Here is a 20185-nt window from a genome sequence, read left to right as displayed (position 1 = left end):
TGAAGGCTGAACTTCTTCAGGTTCAGAAGGGCAAAAAAAATACTTTCCATTTGCACAGGTTCACTCAATATTGGGGATGTGACACTTTCAAATTCACTGGCAATTTACCAACAGATGACAATAGATAGTGCTATTTATCAGCAGTGTGTTGTACATTTATCTGCGACTTAAGCATTAAAAATATGTGCATGGAAAGCAATAAAAGCCGGTCTACGTTCAGCTTATTGCAAAAATGCCAAGGTACTATTTCTGCTACAAATACCAATAACAGCAACTTCGGCACACATCCGCGGTTCAGTCGGCATGATCAAAGTGGGGGATCACTACAACATGAGCATGACCACCTCTCTTCTTTTATCTTCAAACATCTGATATTCCCAATGTCATCTGTGCTTTATAACATATAGAACAAGCCAGCGCTGCCTGTAACAAGGTAAGCCATTAGAACAATTTCTAACAGAGCTTCTACGAGATATACAGGCTCATAATTGTTCAAACATTGTTTACACCATGCGCCTGCCTTGAAGACACAATAAAAGAAGGAGTGATAGTCCTATGCAGAGACACTGGGCTATCACAGTGGGACTATGGATACTGATGAGAAGCTCTTGGTCTGTTGCCATGGCCCCTGTGTGGGTTTCATGTCAGTGCTGCTCTGCCCTTCTTTTTAATAACTCTGAAAAATACTTTGAAGACCCAATGGGAGAACACAACACATTATGCTCCCGATGGTCTGGGTCTGTCTTTGCAGCTTAGCATTGTCTCATGCTATTAGAAAAAAAAAACAACAACTCAGGAGCATCATTATTTGACTCCGTTGTTTAGTTATTATGAAACCTGCGTGGTCGATCACGGTCAGACACTAATCAAAGACATGCAAATTAAGCACTTTGAGAGAGCAAATAAATGCTTTTCAGTGTTTTTTTTCCCACTCGTTGGCAGTGGAACATGAAGAGTGGGAGCTTTTTCTCTGAATGAGGTAAATGAGCAGGTTTTCTCTCAGTGTCAGGTGGGGTCATAAGGCTGCTTTGGTTGAAGTATAAACATTAAATGTCCCTCATCAACTGTTAGCTAATGTCACTTCCATTAACAGCCTCTTTGTGTCCATCTTAGGTCAAGTGTTAGAGAGTGAAGACACTTATTGACAATTTACTTAGAGGCTAATTGAATAGTTTTTTATCTGTATTTTTCTCATCAGGTGGATGCAGGGTGGACCTTTAACTGCATAAGATCTACATTTCCTTTATCATAGATATCTTGTCTTTTTTCCAAAAACACAAGGTCAGGTCTGAACTCTGAACAGGAGATGTATATAAAAAGCTTCCTAGTACAAAGAGTTGATCCAAGTGACACAATTATAAGAAAATTCCCAGAATGTCTTTAAGAATTTTCCTTAAAGTTAAGACTAGATCCTGATAGATAAAAGTCATCACAAAGCATCTTAGCCCTTAAGAGAGCTCCTAAGATGAAAAACTGTTAGGAGTTGGGAGGAGGACTTTTAAGAGGCTTAAGAGTTTCTTCAGCAGAGAAGGAAATGATGGAAAGACGAAGAAGTCGTAGAACTGTTCTCCAAACACTGAACGTCAGTGAGGAAATTAAACACTACAGATTAGATGGTACAGGTGCAATGGAAAATAAGTCTCCGACTTCTTGTTGCCGCTTTGTCAGTAGACTTCTGCGTGTATTTATTAGGCTCTGTGTATCTGCTGCTATGATGTCAACAAATGCACATGGTGGGATGCTGCCATACGTGGTTATGTTTAGACAACAGGAGCACATGGCAACCAACGCTTAATCGTCAATGAATGCACATGCTGGCGAGGATGTTTGGGTTTATGGGAAGGAGCAACATGATGAGATGGAGGAAAAAAACTCCCACATGAAAGTCTGTTGTTGTTAGACCCATCCATGCTTCTCCTGGCGCCCTATAGACACCCTTGCGCTCCTTATATTATGTCGTTACTGGCAGCGTTTTAACCTGACACCGTCCTGCTGCGTTTCATGTGCATGTGGCAGGTTCCATTCGGTTGTGTTCAAAAGTGAGTCCATCCGCGTCAGGTCGTCTGCTGGTGTATAATAACAATGCAACCAGTTCTGTCCGGCTGCATTCACGTGCACACAAAGGTGCCTTTTGACGTTGCATACTTACGCCAAAAGCACTGACAAGACGCTACTTTACGTGTTCAGAATGACAACAGACTGAAAGACTAATTGTCAGGTGAGATTAGATGAAACAGGTGAATATACAGTGGGGGAGGGGACAACAGCTATGGGCAGGTCTAAATGAGAAACAAAAGATGTTTCCCTCATTATCAACCAATGCTCTTTGCAAATTTCTAATACACCTGAAATTCCAATTACCACCTTCAGCGCTTCTGCAGCATGTGTGAAACGTGTTACATGTGATTATTACTGTATATCAGAATATTAGATTTTTCTTTTGTTAGTTACTTTACTAAAATGAGTATACAGTTTAATTATTCAGTAATTAATGTGATGCAGTTCTGGAGGTGTTAACTGGAAAAGTCACACAGCATGTGTTAGGATGTTCAAACTCCAGTCCTGATAGGCAGTTTAAAAATCTAGTTCTCAGCAGGAATGAATTTTGATATTAATATGTGGTGTATGACAGCATTGTTGTTAATTAAACCCTGCAACATTTCACCCAGGCTATTATTTGTTCCTGCCAGACAGCTAATGAGCCCCACATTATCTCAGCAAGAGACAAAAGCCCAAAGGACACACTGTACTTTAAGGAGGCTGAGACCCCTCGTGGAACTGGTGAGAAGAAAGCAATGCTTCCAAAACGACGCCTCTGTGCTCGAACTGCGGAAAAATCAAAACAACTGTCCTCCTCCTCCTACATGAATTGGACCTTTCCATTTCATCCATTCACGTTGTTCCTGCTCACGCAGGTCAGTGGGTCAGCCCCGCTGCCACCATGAATGCCATGAAAGAGATCTTGACAAGCTTTATCACCGTCAGCTGACAAAGTGAAGTACATTTTCTGCACAAATGAGACACAGCAGCCGAGCAGCAGCTGTCATCCATCATACTGTTGGTGATGAGTGCTGGATAACTACACATCCACTACACAGTCTGAAAAAAAAAAACATCACTATACAATACTTAAGCGCCTTCGGGCGCTTCAAAATGTGATGCACTTTAAATACAGTATTAAGTGGCTCTTTGGGCAAGTGGACCATCGAAAAATCACGACCACGTGTCAAACACAGAAACGCAAAGAGGAACCAGTTGAACTATCAACATGTACACACTGTATCTGTATATAAGGAGGTTGACCAGCACTGCTAATTGCCATGGTAGGTTAGTATTTTCTGTTGTGCGCTGCTTTGTAAGCTGAAGAGATTTTACGCCCCCAGATATGAAAATCAACTTAATTTTAATCAGCCAGTAACAAAAGGCGGAGGAGAAATTAAAATCAGATCATGAAATGCTTCTTTTTTTTAATGCATGTTTCTCATTAGTGTTTGCACAAATGAAACATACATATCAAAGTTTTTAGATGCAAAAGACACAAGACCACCCTGCTCCACTGCGACAGCCCTCTGGCTTGTTTGGTTGTTCCTTGTTTGCTCTTTATTTACATGTAATTGGTAGTCGTGGCTGTCTACCTGGGCTAACTGGGAGCACCTGGACTCAATACTCCAAGTCAGTATGAAAGCTTCTCAGGGAGACTCTCTCCATGTGCTCAGTTTGGTTCCTTTAGCTTTTTGCCCACCAACATTTTCTTCATGTCCACTCGACTGACTTTATTGCAATCCATGTCTCATCACTTTTGCAATTTCATTTGTTGTCATAAATAAATCAGTTAAATGGAGCACATTTTTGGTGCCTCTCTCTTAATGTGCCATGGCTCTTTGAGGTGGATATAACAATACTGACTGAGCAAGTTAGGCTTCTTCGTCCTTTGGATTTGACTCAAGTTTGCTTAGTAGGGACCTCTTATGCTTTTCCTTATTTTCTGTCATAATACTACAATGCTGAATACTCATATTTCAAATAATGAGGTTAATAGATGTTAAAGTAATCCCCTTGAGCCAAAATCTCAGGGTATTTATTTATTTTTTTTGCTTTTGAGACAAGCTGACATCAGTTCATGACAGATTTCTCTTTATCTTCTGCTCCAAGTTATAACATCACATGTAATCTTGGTTGCAGGTGTTGTTATTTTCTCCCATATGTCTAATCACATTTGCACTGGAACATGTCTGGTTGTGATGATATTGTTTTTAGAAGCTTTTATTGGTGATTTTTCATGGGAGAAAGTGTCGCTCTCCTTTACTCCTTTACAATCATTTGTATAGAGTATAGCAGCACTGTAATGATAGTACAAAGACGCAGAGATGTGGAAGATCTGGAAACACTGACCAATCTGAGCAGAGTTGGCTGTTTTGGGAGGGGGGCTTAAAGAGGCAGACACTAAAATGGAGCTTGTAAACATGTATTTTGTGTTCTGAACAAGTATGAAACTGAATATGCGCAGAATAGTTCTTCTATCATGAGCTGTGATTGCTTTTGCTCTATTAATTACTTTCAAAAATCTGTATTTTTTACACTTAAAAAGTTTTTGCCATTTAAAAAAAAGGTTATTCCACCGCTTGTTACTGTGCTCCCCTAAACTGTATAGTGTTTGGATTGTGAATTAGATGCTTAAAGGTGCTCCGTGGAGTTATTGACCACTGGTGGTGCTACTCAACAGTGTTTTGGTGAGTGGGTCCCTGTTTTGTCCTCCAAACAGAGGCACATTGACAGACATGAATACATGCACACATGGACACATGTGGTGACACAGATTCATGTGAACTGTGTTTTCTTTATGAGAAAACACCTTTTCTTTATGAGAAAACACCACAGGAAGTTGTGTTTGTTAAAGACTTATGTAATTTCTGGTCTTTTCATAAAACTAGGTCATCTCTGCAGTAGAAAGATGCAAGTTATTTTGAAATTGGTGCTCCGTGACCAGAGAAAACAGAAAAATAGGGTGCTTTTGCTCAAGAGGTAGAAAACCTACAACTACCAGAATGCACTGAGCCACACTACTCCAATTCACACTCTCAGTGGTGGGTGATGTAATGTGAGCTTGGCTGGTTTTCCACCAGAACCAATATGGTGACCAGCTGGTAACAAACAATCTTGAATTGCAGCTAAACTGGAAGCTAACATATGATTGTAATATGATGAACATTGTAGGTGAGAAATAGGCAATGTAGTAACATATTATTGGTTCATATTTTATCAGCACTGCTTAGTTTTAACATGAAATCTCAGTATTTTAGGCTAATACAGGAAATATTGCACCCCCTTGCCTTTCACAAATTCTCATATTACAGCCAAACAGTGCACTAAAATATGTTTCTTGAGACATTTTAGGTGAGAATCAGGCAATACAGTAATGTAATCTTAGTTTAATTTGATCTGCCTGGATTTGACATTTGATCTGAATTTGGTCTGAGTTTGAAAGAGAGAGAAAGAGAGCATCGACCCTTTGTGTCCATTGGTGGCGAGCATAGGAAAATGTGGAAGTACAATCTGTCGGTCGAGCAACAGCCCCAGAGTTCATTTACACATACTGCCCAATGCCATGCAGCTATTTTGTCTACCCTCCTTTAGTAGTTTTTTAACTCTCTCATGTGAAGTCAATGTAATATCAGCATTATGTCTCAGTAGGTCAGCCCGCAGTATGTTAGCGCATCATTTTTTCGGTGATTTATAGATTCAAAACGTCTGGAATGAATACCTCGTCATTAATGAGCTTCATTTCAGCTCTAAAAAGTGAACTATCTGCCTTACTTTGCTCATTTCCCGAGTAAACACTTGAAGTTTCCCTGGTTGAAAGATCTCCTTTAAAAACTGTTATTTTTGCTGATTTTTCATGTTTATTTCACCAATCTCTTAAAAAAAGGCCCTAACAAGCCTGGCAGGTCTAGATGCATGTCATTAAAATTAGCTAACATTCCAACTTTTAGAGCTGTTACAAGTTCTCATTTTCTCACATTAAAAAACAGCTAATCAGCTCAGGTTATTTAACATGAAGTGTTAGACTGAGCAGCAGACAGAGACCTGAAGGGATGATTTAGATGCCGCTTCGCTCCTCACATATTGAGCAAGGTGACTAATGGGGCAAACTCACAAAAAGTCAATGCAACCTTTTAATTGCTGACAGATATATAGCCGAGCACTCTGACATACCCATTTTTCAGAATAGAGATTTACTCACTTCTAAAATCACAAGAGTTTATGGCAACATAAAAGCAGATTTCTGATCTGCAACCTCAAATATGTTGAGAAGGGACAGATGAACAGAGTGTTTCCAGTTTGCTGTTCACTTCTCTGCCTCGGCGTCGAGGCTGTGAACGCACGTCGAGGCTATAAGCGGCCCAGACTTGCTGGGAGAGTGAAAGTGGATGTGAAAGCTCAATCACATTCTAAATTGTACAACAGAGCAGAGGAGTCTTCTTGGCAGTCACACTGGTGAGACAGAGAGGAGAGAGAAACGCAGAGTCTGGAAAAAAAGTAAAGGCGTTTGTGTCTGTTTACCCAGCGCACTGTACATACAACATGCTGCACATGAGCTGCCGATTGCAAAATTAAGTGCTGGCAATTAAGATGCTGATCTCTCCTACGCTCGTCCTATTCTAGTTCCTAAAGAGAAAATCACAGACGCACTAAAGTGCTGTATGGCACGATAAATAACTCCCAGTGGGCTATGCAGTGCTGTCACGCTCTCTGTAGCAGTCACTGTCCCAGAAGAAGGCAATGTGCCACAACCACCATGAAGCCTTCCTACCTCAGGCACTCCACTGGCAACAATTTGAAACAACTCTCTTTTGTTCTTCCCGGTCTGCATCCCCTCCCTCTTCCTGACTGCTCTCAGAGTCGAGGCATAATGCATCATCTTAGGAGGGAGCCCGTAGCGGCCTAATTTAACAGCCAGGGAGAAACTCCAGTGGACACTGGCCTGCTAATGAATGAATGAGCCTGACGTGTAAAATCAGAAAAGATTACAGACTGAGGGACAGGCCTCCCAAAAGGTCCTGCCAAACCAGCTGTTTAGATAAGCCCTGATGCCTCCCCAGAATAATAATTCCTCCATGTGAGAGTAAACAAACAGTAAGGAGAAGCTGTCTTGTTTTGTTCCTGGAGACAAACTAAAAAAAATCATATCATGATCAAATCTTGTGTCTCCCTCCCCTGTTGCATGTTGACATCTGGACACTGAGGGGACTGTTGGGTATACACAGCCTACGAGCAATAAATAAACAAAGGGGGGCCCGGCCTTGAAAAGCCATACACCTGTGACCAGTGGAAAAGCAGCAGGCGCAGCAGTGTTCATTAAAGAAGCCGGTCCTGACAGTGAGGCATTTAAGAGGCCATCAGGAGCGACAACTCAGCAGCTACCTTGGGACCACAGAGGGAAAGGCATCAAGGTGAGCAATGCAATTTCAGCTTGAATAATGGAGCACTTTCCTCAGGTCTGACATTCATGTATTTCTCAGGCAGTTTTGCCATACAGCCCCAACAACACCTGTGAGCTCTTCAATGTGCAACTGGAAAAAAAATGGTTTACAATGTCTACTGGTTCACAATCAGTCTGCGCCTGGCTGCTGGTGTGCAGATAATCTCGCTCAAAGTGGTTCATGAGTTAAAAATAGCACCAAATGTATCAAATGTAATGATGTTTAATTTTAGATTTTGGCTGCTGTGTGCCAAATACACACACAACATTTTTACTCTTTACAATTTTTAAAAAATTAACTTTGTCAAGGCAAATTACTCTCTTTTTTCTCTTGAATTCACCAGCCAGATTCCGTTTCCATGGAGTTGCTGATGTAAACTGGTAATAACGGAGGATTAATTTACAAGGAGGCAAAATCCCCCAGTGAGACTTGTGGCCCAGAACAATAATGAGCACATAGTAAACAGAAATTTGCCGTAAGCCAAAAGAGAATGCAGAGGCACCTAATATACACACCAAAGCACACAATGCACACTGATGCATACACAATCACGTGCACAACTACCACGCCCTCACACACACACACACACACACACACACACACACACACACAGAGAAAATGATGGCAAACTATCTTCCCCAAGCCTGTGTAACAACATATGTTTTCAGGTAATTAAAAGAAGATCCCAATTGACTATCATGTCATATTGAAATACAACAGAGCAAATTACCATTCTGTGGTTATTTATACAGAGCCGGTTGCACGAGTTCATGCCAGCGAATAGACAAGAGGTGTTTGTGGCTGCAGTCATAATAAAAATTAGAAATGCTGACGTCTTATGTTATATATAGTATGTGACTTGTTTTGTTCAAGTGATAGCTGTAAGTAATTGTTTTTAGTGCAAGTGCATAACTTAAAGTATTGACTGAGCATGAAAGTAATTTAAACAGTCGTCAATATGCAAGAAGCGTTGTAAATGCGTGTGAGAACCGATCTCTAGGAGCAGAACACATTTTCTAATCAATGTTTTTAGTAATTAGATCTAAGGCAGCATTAGGGTTTCCTTTGCTTGTTATCTTCAAAGCTGTGGATTCTCGGATTTGTCAGTTTTGATCCTTCACTTGAAAAAAGTCCAGCTGAGAGCAGAGTGTCCCTCATATCAAACCTGGAAGTAGAGTGCTGTACTGTTCAACACCACCTGACGTTAGAGTAGTTCTCCCAGTTTGCTCCGGCACTGCTTTCATTTTTTTAACTGTGAAAGGGATGTGACTTTTGCAGCTAGTTTGCACCTCTCACAGTCTCAGAATCTGTCAAAAACAGCTGGAGAAAGAGCCAGTTTCATGCTGTGAGGGGATCACATCAGGAACTTTCTCTGCAAACTTGTTTTGCACTTGTGAATCTGTTCCTGCATGCTTTAAAGTTTTTCTTTTTCAATGATTATGACTTTAAACGAACTCTATCATATTCAGAGCATTAATATAGCAGCAAACAACTTTTCGCTGTGTAAAGATATTATGGAGTAATGGCGTCCTAAGCAGAGAATACTATCTTTGTGTGTGCTGTAATCTGAATTTCTTGTTCCTAGATGTTTTGGATGCATGTGCATGTTAGTGCATGTGAGTCTGTGTGTGTGTGTGTGTGTGTGTGTGTGTGTGTGTGTGTGTGTGTGTGTGTGTGTCCCACTGGCTAGCATATCCCCAATTAAAGGGATACTTATCTGATTTTCAACCAGCTTTCAACTAGCATGTGTACTTCCCTCCACCTAAACATTGCCTGTATATATCCCTCCTCCCTCCAGCGAAACTCCACTGTGCGATGTTTAATATGTCATTCTATGGAGTTTCACTGGTCTTGGGCTGTTGCTCGAGACTCTACTTCCACATTTTCGTATTGCCAAACATGCCACCGCAGAAGAGTAAAGAGCTGGATCAACACACAGACCCGCCCCTCTCTCTCCGTCTCTCAAATTCAGACCAAAATCTAATCAAATCTAGGCAGTGCTGATAAAATCAAGATCATGTTGCTGCACTGCCAAATGTTTGCCTAATATGTTTTCAGAAATATATTGCCCTGTGTGGCTGTAATAGCAAGAAATTATAAACAGGGAGGGGTTGCTTTACTGCTTCCTGCACAAAGAAAACGGAGGCCAGAAGAACGGAGATCAAACGGTAAAACTAAACAGCACTGATCGGGTATAAACCAAGATTCTGTTGCTGAGTTGCATATTTCTCATGTGAAACATTTTCAGAAACATGTTTTGCTTACTATTTAACTGTAGGCCTGATATGAGATCTGACCAGCCACCATTGAGGTAAATGGATGAGTGTATATTATGTCGCCTACCAGAATGAGAGTTCATTGGTTTAGCAGGGCGAGCTGCATTCTGGGAGTTGTCTTTTTTTCTGTTCATGTAGCACTAATTTCAAAAGTGTTTGCTTATTTCTACTCAGGTTATGTGAAGACCCTTTTATTTTGGTAAAATAGCTCTTTAAATTGGAAAGTGTAGCACCCACCGTTAGCCCTGTCTGCTCTCTTGCTGTCGTTGGTGCTATGTGTTTGTTGTTTGTTTTGAAAGACGTATTCTTAGGATCATGGAAAAGCTGCAAATAGTTCCTTTTATTCCTGTAGTATGCTGTTTGCTCACTCTATAGTTTGGTCATCAATACACTGGCAGTTTTTGAAGCCACTATGCATCAGTTGTTTGATGCAATTTTTATTTTTGTGCTGGAAGCACAGATTCCATTTGTGTCTTAACAGAATTTGGGATTTAGTGGCATCTCGTGGTGAGGTTGCATAAATTAAAAGTTTTCCTGTGTGGTAGGTGTGTCCAAGAGTGCGTTTGATTTTTACATTTTTGGCCTATGTGTCATTAGTTATGGGGCTTTCTCATTTAAATAAGGGAAAGCTCAGCAGAGAGGAAGTTGTTTTGACCATAGGTATGAATATAAAGCTGTTGCCGATCACCTGAATATGCACAGATTTTGCTCTGACCTGCAGAGTTTCACATGTTGAACTTCTCGTGGTTGCCGCCTGACTTCGGCCAATCAAATAACATTTTGGAAGCAGAAAAAAGACAAAAAGATGTAGGACCTGTTAATGTTGGTGTCTGAAAACAAGGAGATATGGTGCTAGCAATTTGCAAGGACAACCAGAAGACAAACTAGGCCAGGGATAAGATTCCCACCAAACTTCAGATGATTGGTTAATTGTCCAGACATGGAAATCTTTGGTCATTTCAGTGATTTCTGTTGTCTTAGTATCGGCTATGAGCTAGGCAGTTGTAGTGGCAGGGAAAGCACTGGTGGTGCTTTTCATCATCACTCATGTGCATCGGCAGCATGAGAGACAAGTACTCCCCATTGTCCCTCCGGGCTTGATTGAGAGGCCTGACGTATCACCGACGTTGTTGCTGCTGTTGCCTTTTCTGCTTTGATCTCAGCATTAAGCTGATAGTAACCTCCTTGAGTGTCACCATGTCTGTTGTTTAAATCCCACGCACCGGTAGTTGTATACGGTCTGAGCTATCTTGTGTGCCCTCTAGAGGTATCCTGCAGTAACACGCTTCGCGTATAGGCAAGTATACATACAAAAACGCTCATGACGCAGCCAGACGGGTATGTCAACGCAAGGTAAATCAGCAACTATGTCTCCTATTTAAACCTGCTTTTTTTTGATATTTTTGGCAGAACAGGTTGCAAAAACATCAGCAATGTGTTATCATTTTCTAAAGTTGCTATGGGAACATTAATTTAGGGATGCTTCTGTCTACCTGTGAATGTAAGTCCAATGTTCACTCTCCTTTACACTCTTTGATTCCTCAGTAACTCCTCGGGGAAATATCTGGCTCTTGAGCTGCTTCATGTTCCACTATGTTCACCAGCTAACTTCATCTGTCAGCCTCGTACTGCTCGGCAGACAGTGTACAGTGAGTTTATCAGTGCTCTTCACTGGTGTGTCACTACAAATTACGTCTTTTACATTAGTCTTTTGACTCATTGTAAATATAGATTATTCACTGCTGCAGCTTTAAAGAGTATTCAGTATGACTTCCTATATAAGGACCATGCATACGTGGACTCTCCGGTTAATCTTCTTTTCTGGCAGCCTGGAGCCGGAGAGATAATTAAAACCATTAGAGCCATGGCTACATATGTCTGTCTCTGTCTTTGTTGTATCAGAGCTAATATATTCCATGTGTTAGAGGGAAGCACTGTACTTCATTTGAATGTGTCACCAGGATGCTCATCTTTGTGTTCAAATAAAAACAAATCCCCACTCAACTGTTTCCGAAAATAAATGATGTATACTCCCCTTGGCTTCGGAAGCTGTGCTCCGCTGCCCAGAGTCTATACATGTAGGTGCCAGACGCAGCTCAGGATTAGCTGGTGAGTCAAGTGTCCTGCTGCATTGCACCCAATACCCGTTAACAAAGCATCCGGCTGCCACGTCGATGCAGGAGAACTTATTCAACCATATCATTCTTTCCTGTCAGTCGTCTCCAGATAGTTTTACGGAGCATACATACCTGAGTTTTACTGTGTCTGAGGGAGCGTCCTCCCCATCTGACAGACAGCTGATTCTCCTTTGAAGTGGCTCTGTCTCACTCACTGATGGGGAGGCCAGAGGAGCGAGCCTCCCCCTCAAGACCCCATTAAAGCGAAACCCAGGGTCCGCAGGTTTGATATTCATCGCCTGGGCAACCTCTACCATCAACACATTTTGCGCCACGTGAGAATGATCACAGCTTATTAAAGTGGAAATAATGACTGCTCTACCTCCGGCATGAAATATTTAACAAGGACAAAGGAGATGGCTCAAAAGGTGATTCATATCTGTGTTGAAAGGAGGGAACGTGGACAATACCGGCTATGCAGGAAGTGCAGATGAACCTTGGTTAACCTGAGCTTAGAAGAGACTGTTGGCACTTAAAATTTGTGTCTTAATGGAAGCAGAAAGAGCAGAATGGTGGCAGAGGGTGTTCTGAATTAATGTTTATTGGGCATAAAAAAAGATGTTGGTATAACAGCAAGAATCATCCCGCATGTTACATTTCCCTCCATTCATCCCATGCCATTTATAGTCCACAAAAAGCAGCAGTCAGGTTTGAAATATATGTGTTAATCATCATTTCATTGTAATCATTTTTCTCTCATTCACAATCGTGTTCAGAACATATAGAGCTTCCAATTTCTGGATGTGAAATTATTGATGTATTTTTCCTCCCAGCTCAGGTAAATTAGCTTTTTTGGCCCCTTGGGAAAAACAGGCAAAAAGGAGCAGAGTGAAATGTTCTCCATCAAGTGTGATTGAATTGGATTTTACAAGATGAATTGCCAGGACAAGAGTTTATCCCAATTACATTGCCAAGAGGTTTCAGTCCTGCTGCAGCCACTCTGGTCAACAGCAATTAGGGTCAGCTTTGAGTTATCAGGATCCGTCATTGTGAGAAGATGTTTACAATGCGAGCAGAAAGTAGATACGTGCAACAGGCAGACATCTGCAACGGCAGAAAAGCGGTTTGTGGTTTGGTCCAAGAATTCATGAAATTACAGATCTGACAGCCAAAACATGAGCAGAGCAAAACACAGCTGTCTTTTCCATAGCCCACACATCTTTAAATCTAGCAGAATACAATACACACGACAGAGACTGCCTTCGGCTCTTTGTGCGGCTGTCCATTTTCCTTACTCTGATATTTTTTGTCTTTGACATATGATTTGCTGATGCGTCTTTCATGTGAAGACCACACTCAACCACAGACGGTGGCAATAAGGCTGATGACTGGCAAACAGTGAGGTGATATTTATGTCTTACCTTCCCCAGACTCGGGCTCCACAGATATCTCAGGCTGAAAACACACAGAGCCAAGACGAGGAAGACCAGGGCCAGAACCAGAGCCACACGCTGGTAGGTGTGGTACTTTGCCTTCTTCTCTTTTCCCGCCTCAACCTGCAAACAATATAAGTTTAAGGTTTTATATATTGTATATGCCCCAAATGAGCATAACATAATATCTCAGTCTTTTGATGTGTTTGACATTTTCATTTTTTTCTCCGTTGTCAAGAGATGACAAGATGATTCACCTATCATTATCATAACTGCTAGCTTATTATAAAGATGAGAAACAGCTACCCTGGCTCTCACATAAGGTAAAACAAAACAACAAATCAGCCTTCCAGCACATGTTATGTGGCAAAATTTGATTTCTCTCCCAATTACATAGTAGGTCTGTTACTGAGAAATACATTTAGATACACAGGTGTGTACTATCGATTTTATATCAAATAATAAGATGTTTTCTAATGCAGCAGTTTGTCTTCTGCACTGATGATTCAGTGAGTTTTGTGTCCATCCAAGCTGTAGGAGTGCTACATCTGTGAGTCACGAATCATTGTGTATGGGAAAATGAGTGGAGCTTTTACATTTGGACGCCTGAAATCTTTCCCTTCTACTTCAGAACTCTATTTAACAGAAATATATGAGAGCGGTATCAATCCTCTCATCAATCTCTTAGCAGCGCTTATAAGCACATTCCCCGAAATGTACAGCTATTGCTACAATTTATCATTTTCATGTCTGAATGCATATTTCCCTCTTTGAGTTTTCCTTTTTATCAGTGTTGCATTTACTCCAAATAGAGGCCATTTGATTTGGTCTCTCCTCTGAAAAATGTTTCCACCAGCGAGGCTACTAATGACAAAAATATAACCATCCCAATGCCAAGTGCTGTGAAGAACAGACTGCTACAAGTGCTACAGAAAGGTTACGTTTATTAAACTTTTCCTTAAATGAAAACTCTGCCCGCTGTCGTCAATTCCCCAAGCTCAAGGCCACAAATTAATAAAGACAGGCTTTTGTTCCAGCAGAGCCCCAGCAGGGAGAAAATGAAAGCTTCTCATTCACACCAGACCACTTTTGAAGGTCTCAAAGGACAACAGAAAAGCAGATATGTAAAATAAAAAAAAAAGGAACCAACTTCAATTAGGAAAATTGGTGTTGCTTATCTTCATGTCTTTTAAAATGATGATAAAGCAGCTTTGGTTTTCTATTGTGACTCAGGCTGTTACAGTAGTTAAGCTGCAGCAGATTGGGCAGCACTTTAACATGCTGACTTCTTAAAATAATACACAGGAATAGTTATTGGTTAATACTTGTGTGGCTTTTCTGTCATTTGGACTTGTATGCTGTTTTAATAATGATCCATAATTAAGCATGTCAAGATTGTCCTGGCCAAAATTATGGTGATATTATCCCAATAATTATCTAATATACTTTAAACTTTTAAAATGGCACAAAAACATACTGGAATCATTTATAGAATGCCAGTCAGAGTTTTAAAAACTAGTAAAAGAACCTTAAAATGTATTATTAAAGATCCTGAGAGTGTTGCTAAACCTGGTAAACATGCTCTCTTTGTTTTGCTTATTTTGTCAGCAGCACGATTCTAAATAAGCTGAAATTGTGAAATTGAAACTGACTGTTTCGTAAGGTCAATAAAAAGAGCATTGCAATAATCTAATCTGTTTGAAATAAAAGCAGAAAAGTTTTTAAGCATGTTTAAAAGATAGGAATGGCTGTACCTTGGCAATGTTTCTGAGAAAAAAATTAAAATTTTAGCTCTGTCTAGAACCATGAATGGATTATTGAACCAGCCTACAGATATATATTGAAAAAAACCCCAAAATGATCTGAAAATGCCCTAGAAATTACCTCAAAGAGAAACGACCAAAAATGATACACGATGACCTCAAAGAGACACAAAATAACTAGAGGGGCTCAAAACCCAAATAAGATGAATTATATAAAAATTACCTAAAACATAAACAAAATCACCTACAAAAAACACAAAAGTTTTACCTAAAAGAGACACAAAACAAGCAAAAAAGATACAAAATGACCTCAAAGAGACACAAAATAACTGCAAAAAAGAACTTACCAACCAAAAAAGACCGAAAATGACCTAAAAAAGACACAAAATTACCCCAAAGACACACAAAATAATACAAAAAGACTTAAAATGAGTTTGAAGAGACACAAAACAACAATAAAATAGAGACAAAGCCACCACACAGTCTGCATCTTCCTTTTATGCAGGAGAGGTGGTGGGGCCTTTACATGTCTATGCCCAGGGGCCCTCTGTCTCATAATCCACCCATGTCTAGAGCAATGGCCAGCCACATTACTTTTGATTTAATCACAGGAGCCAGATGCCAAAGCTAGCAAAAGAGTAGATCTGTTTTAGCTTGGGGGCAGCTCAGAGAATCTCAGTTATATCTTTTAGTTTCAAGAAGTTATTGTTCATCCAATTTTTAATTGCTGCCTTTGCAGTAGTCAGGCAACACAGGGCATTATCATCATCAGGCTGGTGTGAAATATAAAGTGGAGTGTCATCAGCGTAGCTATGAATAATAATGTAATGGCCCCTTATAATATTAATTAAAGAGAGCATATATACATAGAATAATCAGTTTGTTATAATATGTGATACAATTTATACTGTCCCTTTCCTATCCAGAAATGTCTTGAAAAATGGATTTCACAAAGCTTTTTTATGATTTAGGTATATAGGTGGCGTGACGTACAGGAGGAAATAGCATACAGCAATACTGGCAGTTACACTGTGTCCTTGTTGAATATGGATAGAATTTGCGATTGGTAAATGCATTACCATCACGACTTTGGGGAAGGACAGAGGACACATTTCGCTAGGCAGCTGCCTAAAAACGCAACCTATGCCGTTAATGAATTCCACATTGTTACCATTTTTTATTGGACATATTAGAGACAGTAGCCACAAAAGTGTGAGGCACATCAAAGTATTGTACATTCCTAGGGCATGATGAAAAACAGAGCGCTACAATCAGAGAGCCAGAAATTCCTTTCATTGTGAATTTTTCAGAGTGAAGGGAAAAAAAACAAAAAAAAAAGGTAGCTGAAATCCTCTGCTCTCCTGTGGCAGGTTGCATAAGCAATGGAAACTTAACTAGAGGACAAACCTCTCTCTGCCTGTGCTTTGAATATCGAATACTCAGAGGAAGGAGGTGGGATTGAGGGACAGACAGAAAGAAAGACAGACAGAAATAAAGGCAAGGATGGAGACAGAGTGAGCAGTCTGAGAGCGCAGCACTCGCCAACTAGTGTTTAAAGGTTTAGGAGTTCAGAATCAGCCAGGCAATTCCTCTTGAGCTTTGTGAGGAAGAGTGCCTGGAGCCCCCCGCTGTTATCATGCAGGGAGGGAGCACTTCCTCGAGAAAACAACAGGAGAAAAAAAACAGAAGTAGCCTACATAACCAACAAGCAGAGGCAGTGGTTTATCACTCCGAGGTATGCTCATATAAGCATTTGAATTCCTATTCTGACATATAAAGCCACAGGTGATTTCTTAATCATCATCATTCTCCATCCATCACCTACCGTGGAGCTATGATGAACATCTGCTGCAGCACTTTGCTTTGATGGACAGTAAAGAGCTTTTTCATACACTTATAAAAAAAGATAATAACTGTGCTGTGTAGGTACTTACCTTTGTTGCTCTATTGTTTGCAAGTTTTGCAATAAGTAAAATATGAGAGGTGGAAGACGGATTTCAGAGCCCAAAATCCCTTCTTCCTTAATAATAAAGTCTCAAGTCTAGCTGTATATTTTAATGCTTCTTGCATGGGAGACGCAAGGATATTGTAGATATAAAGCAAATATGATGGTTCAGGTGAATATAAGAGTGGAAATAAAGAAAGGAAGCCAAGGTGAAAAGGAATTAGATGGAAAAATTATTATTCTGAGGAAACACAGATCACGGAGCAGCAGCTCCTTTAAAAAAAAAAAAAACAGACTTCTGACATATTTTACTTTACATTCAAATATCACAGGATCCCTGCTTTTAAACTACCACCTGTCATCAACACTTTACTGAGCTGTAAAATTTTAAGGGTGCTCCCATTTACTTGGCACTGTAGTGACCTAACATTCTGCAAAGTATTCTTAAAGACACTAAATTTTGAAAATAATTATTTTTTTGCAATTGATATAAGTGCAATAAATCAACCATAAAGAGAAAAAATGGACTCACATCTTTCCACAGAATCTGTTGACTGCTGGATTGACTGTTTGCCTCCATGATGCAAGCCCACAGGAGGAATTTTTTCCGATCCACTTAGCTGGGGAAAATACTAACGCACTGCAAGGCAAAGAGTCCCAGCTTCATTCCAGTGCTGTAATTTGGGAGTGTGCTGAAGGGGAGGGAAGTTTCAGGTGGAGTGGAATTACTGAAACATTTGTGATACCCATTAAAGCGAGGCAGATGTCTCTCCCGCCCGCCTGCCTGCTCCCATTTCAAAGGTGGAAAGCCACGAATGGATTCAGACTGAAAGACAAACCCTCTGTTGAATAAATTACATACTATACTTGGATGAAAACACTGTAGTGATTCACTACTTTCAAAAGATTCCTGCTTGGAGGACACAAAGTTTTCATGTGAAAAAAAAGAATTAAATCGTAGCCCCATAGTGCAGATGCTGATGTTTTCAGTTACATTTTCTGAAGTATCAAAAACAGTTCAAGTACCTGCTCTCTGCTTTTGTTCCCCAGTCAGGCAGTGTACGCACGCAGCAACAAACAAGTACAGTAAACAAAAACTGAGGTGACTGAATAGCAGCATAAGGAAAAGATGCAACCTTATAAAATGAAAATAATTTGCACTTGTGCACAAACAGAAGTAAAAGAGGAATGAAGCAAAAACTGTAATCTGAGGACTGAATTTTATAGATCCCCTAAAGGCAAGTTTTCAGACGTATAAAAATACTCAACTTTATATAATGATTGTGGTGTTTTCAAATTTCCACAAGGAAAAAACTAATCTATGTCAATCACTTTAAAGGCTTAAAGGGACACTTGGCCCCAAATCAAAAATGCATATTTGTCCTCTCACCTGTAGAGCTGTTTTTCTAGATTATTTTGGCGTGAGTTGTAGAGTGTCGGAGATATTGGTTTCTCTTTAATGTAATGGAACTAGATGGCACTCAGGTTAAGGTGCCCAGAGCACAAAAAAACGAAAAACCCAAACTCAACAGCAATGTCTCTCTATAGAAATCACAACCTTGTTACTCAAGATAATCCACAGACCTTGTTGTGAGCAGTTTCAAGTCAGACCTAGTTTTTCTACCGAACTACACCCACCAACTGTATCATCACAAAGAAGAAAGCACATACATCTACTGTTAGCTCAACTAGCACCACTGAGCTGCAGTTACAGCTCAGCTGAGGAGGACACCATCAATGTTTACACGTCACACGCCTCGCCATGGCCAGCGCACACAGCGCTGCAGCAGATGCCTTTCTGTGTGTTATTTATTTATTTGTGATGTGTCATATTCTATGTCATGGCATTTGTGGCATTTAAACCAGACACTTTTTAGTGACATTCGTGATCTTTTCCTTACCATAACCAAGTAGCTTTTTTGCTAAACCCTAACCACTGCCCCCTTCTCACTGCCGTGTTTGCGGCACTCAAAGTGGTGATTTTTTTTTTTTTTTTGCGCCACCCTTCTTGCCTTTTGTGTCAAGAAAAACATAAAAGACTGCCTTTGGTATCATATAATTAACCCCCAAGCTGCAAAATATGACGAGGAAGGATTGTCTGCATGGTGATACAGTTTGCAGGTGTAGTTGTGGGAAGAAAATACGGGAAACTGCTTACAACTAGATCTGTGGATTATCTTGAGAAACCAGGTCATGATATCTGAAAAGGGACATTTTTTTTTCAATTGTTATTACTTTTTATTATTTTTGAGCACCACAAACTGAGTGCCGTCTAGTTCCATTATATTGGAGAAACAGCACACAACTGTACGGCCGATATCTCCAACATTCTACAACTCACACCGAAACAATCTAGATAATTAAATAGCACTACAGGTAAGAGGAGAAAAAAAAGTATTTTTGATTTTGGGGTCAACTGTCCCTTCAACTACTGCATGACAGATGTCTCGTGCTTTCCACTCTGTGTTTGTGCACTTGAGGTTTCAAGTTTCCACATCACACATCATACTGACACATTACTGGTTTCCAAACCAGTTGTAATGTCAAAAAATCATAATCCTACATTCACATATTGAACTGAGATTTGAGCACAGGGAGCAGATGAATGTGAAAACAGCCTTCAAGTGCTAAAAACATCATTCTGCACAGTGAAGCTTAAGCATCCAAGTGAAGCAACAATAAGCAAAACACATTTTGGAGTGAAAGGAGGCTTTAAAAAGCATCTAGAGGTCATCTGAGGCGCTGCTGTCTGTCGCAAACTTTGATTAAACTGTATGATAATGCTGTTGTATCTACAGTAAAAGTAACTTTCAAGGAGAAAGTAAAAACATAAGATATAATGCTTAAACCAGGTGATACATATTTTTCTTTGTTTTGAGTTGTGCAAGCTGAGACTTAATTGTGGGAAGCCTTTTTTTAATAAATGTAATTAGTATTGAACCAGTTTTAGGGGCTCACAAGGGAGGGTTAAATAACACGAGCAGTAACTGAAGCTTCTCAAATATTGGCACCCTCAGAACTTTATACAGCTCTTGGCAAGCTTAATAATGCCATCCGATGGTACCCAGTCATTTCTCTCATCCATACAGCGCATATTACCATTTATAGTCTTTGAAAATGTCAGTGTGACTCAGCGAAGGTGTGACTGCACCTGCAGTTATTTTCTCCTT

The 20185-nt window shown here is 40.2% G+C and overlaps 1 protein-coding gene across 1 annotated transcript in view; it reads right to left on the bottom strand.

Moving 5' to 3' along the window:
- Nucleotides 1–17793, bottom strand: part of tnmd (tenomodulin) — a 63393-nt gene extending 45600 nt beyond the window's left edge. The window contains exons 1-2 of the mRNA XM_042493480.2: nt 17548–17793; nt 13296–13430 (exon numbers count right to left, since the gene is read on the bottom strand). Of these exons, the coding sequence (XP_042349414.1) occupies nt 13296–13430; nt 17548–17595 (183 nt within the window). The 5' untranslated portion in view covers nt 17596–17793. The remainder of the gene's footprint in view (nt 1–13295; nt 13431–17547) is intronic.
- Nucleotides 17794–20185: the final 2392 nt, after the last annotated feature.

This window comes from Plectropomus leopardus, chromosome 8 (genome assembly GCF_026936395.1).
Source record: "Plectropomus leopardus strain MGB_pleo_1.0 chromosome 8, ASM2693639v1, whole genome shotgun sequence".
Taxonomy (NCBI): domain Eukaryota; kingdom Metazoa; phylum Chordata; class Actinopteri; order Perciformes; family Serranidae; genus Plectropomus; species Plectropomus leopardus.
The sequence above is the reverse complement of the archived record's forward strand: the minus strand, read 5'-3'. Positions and strand labels throughout refer to the sequence as shown.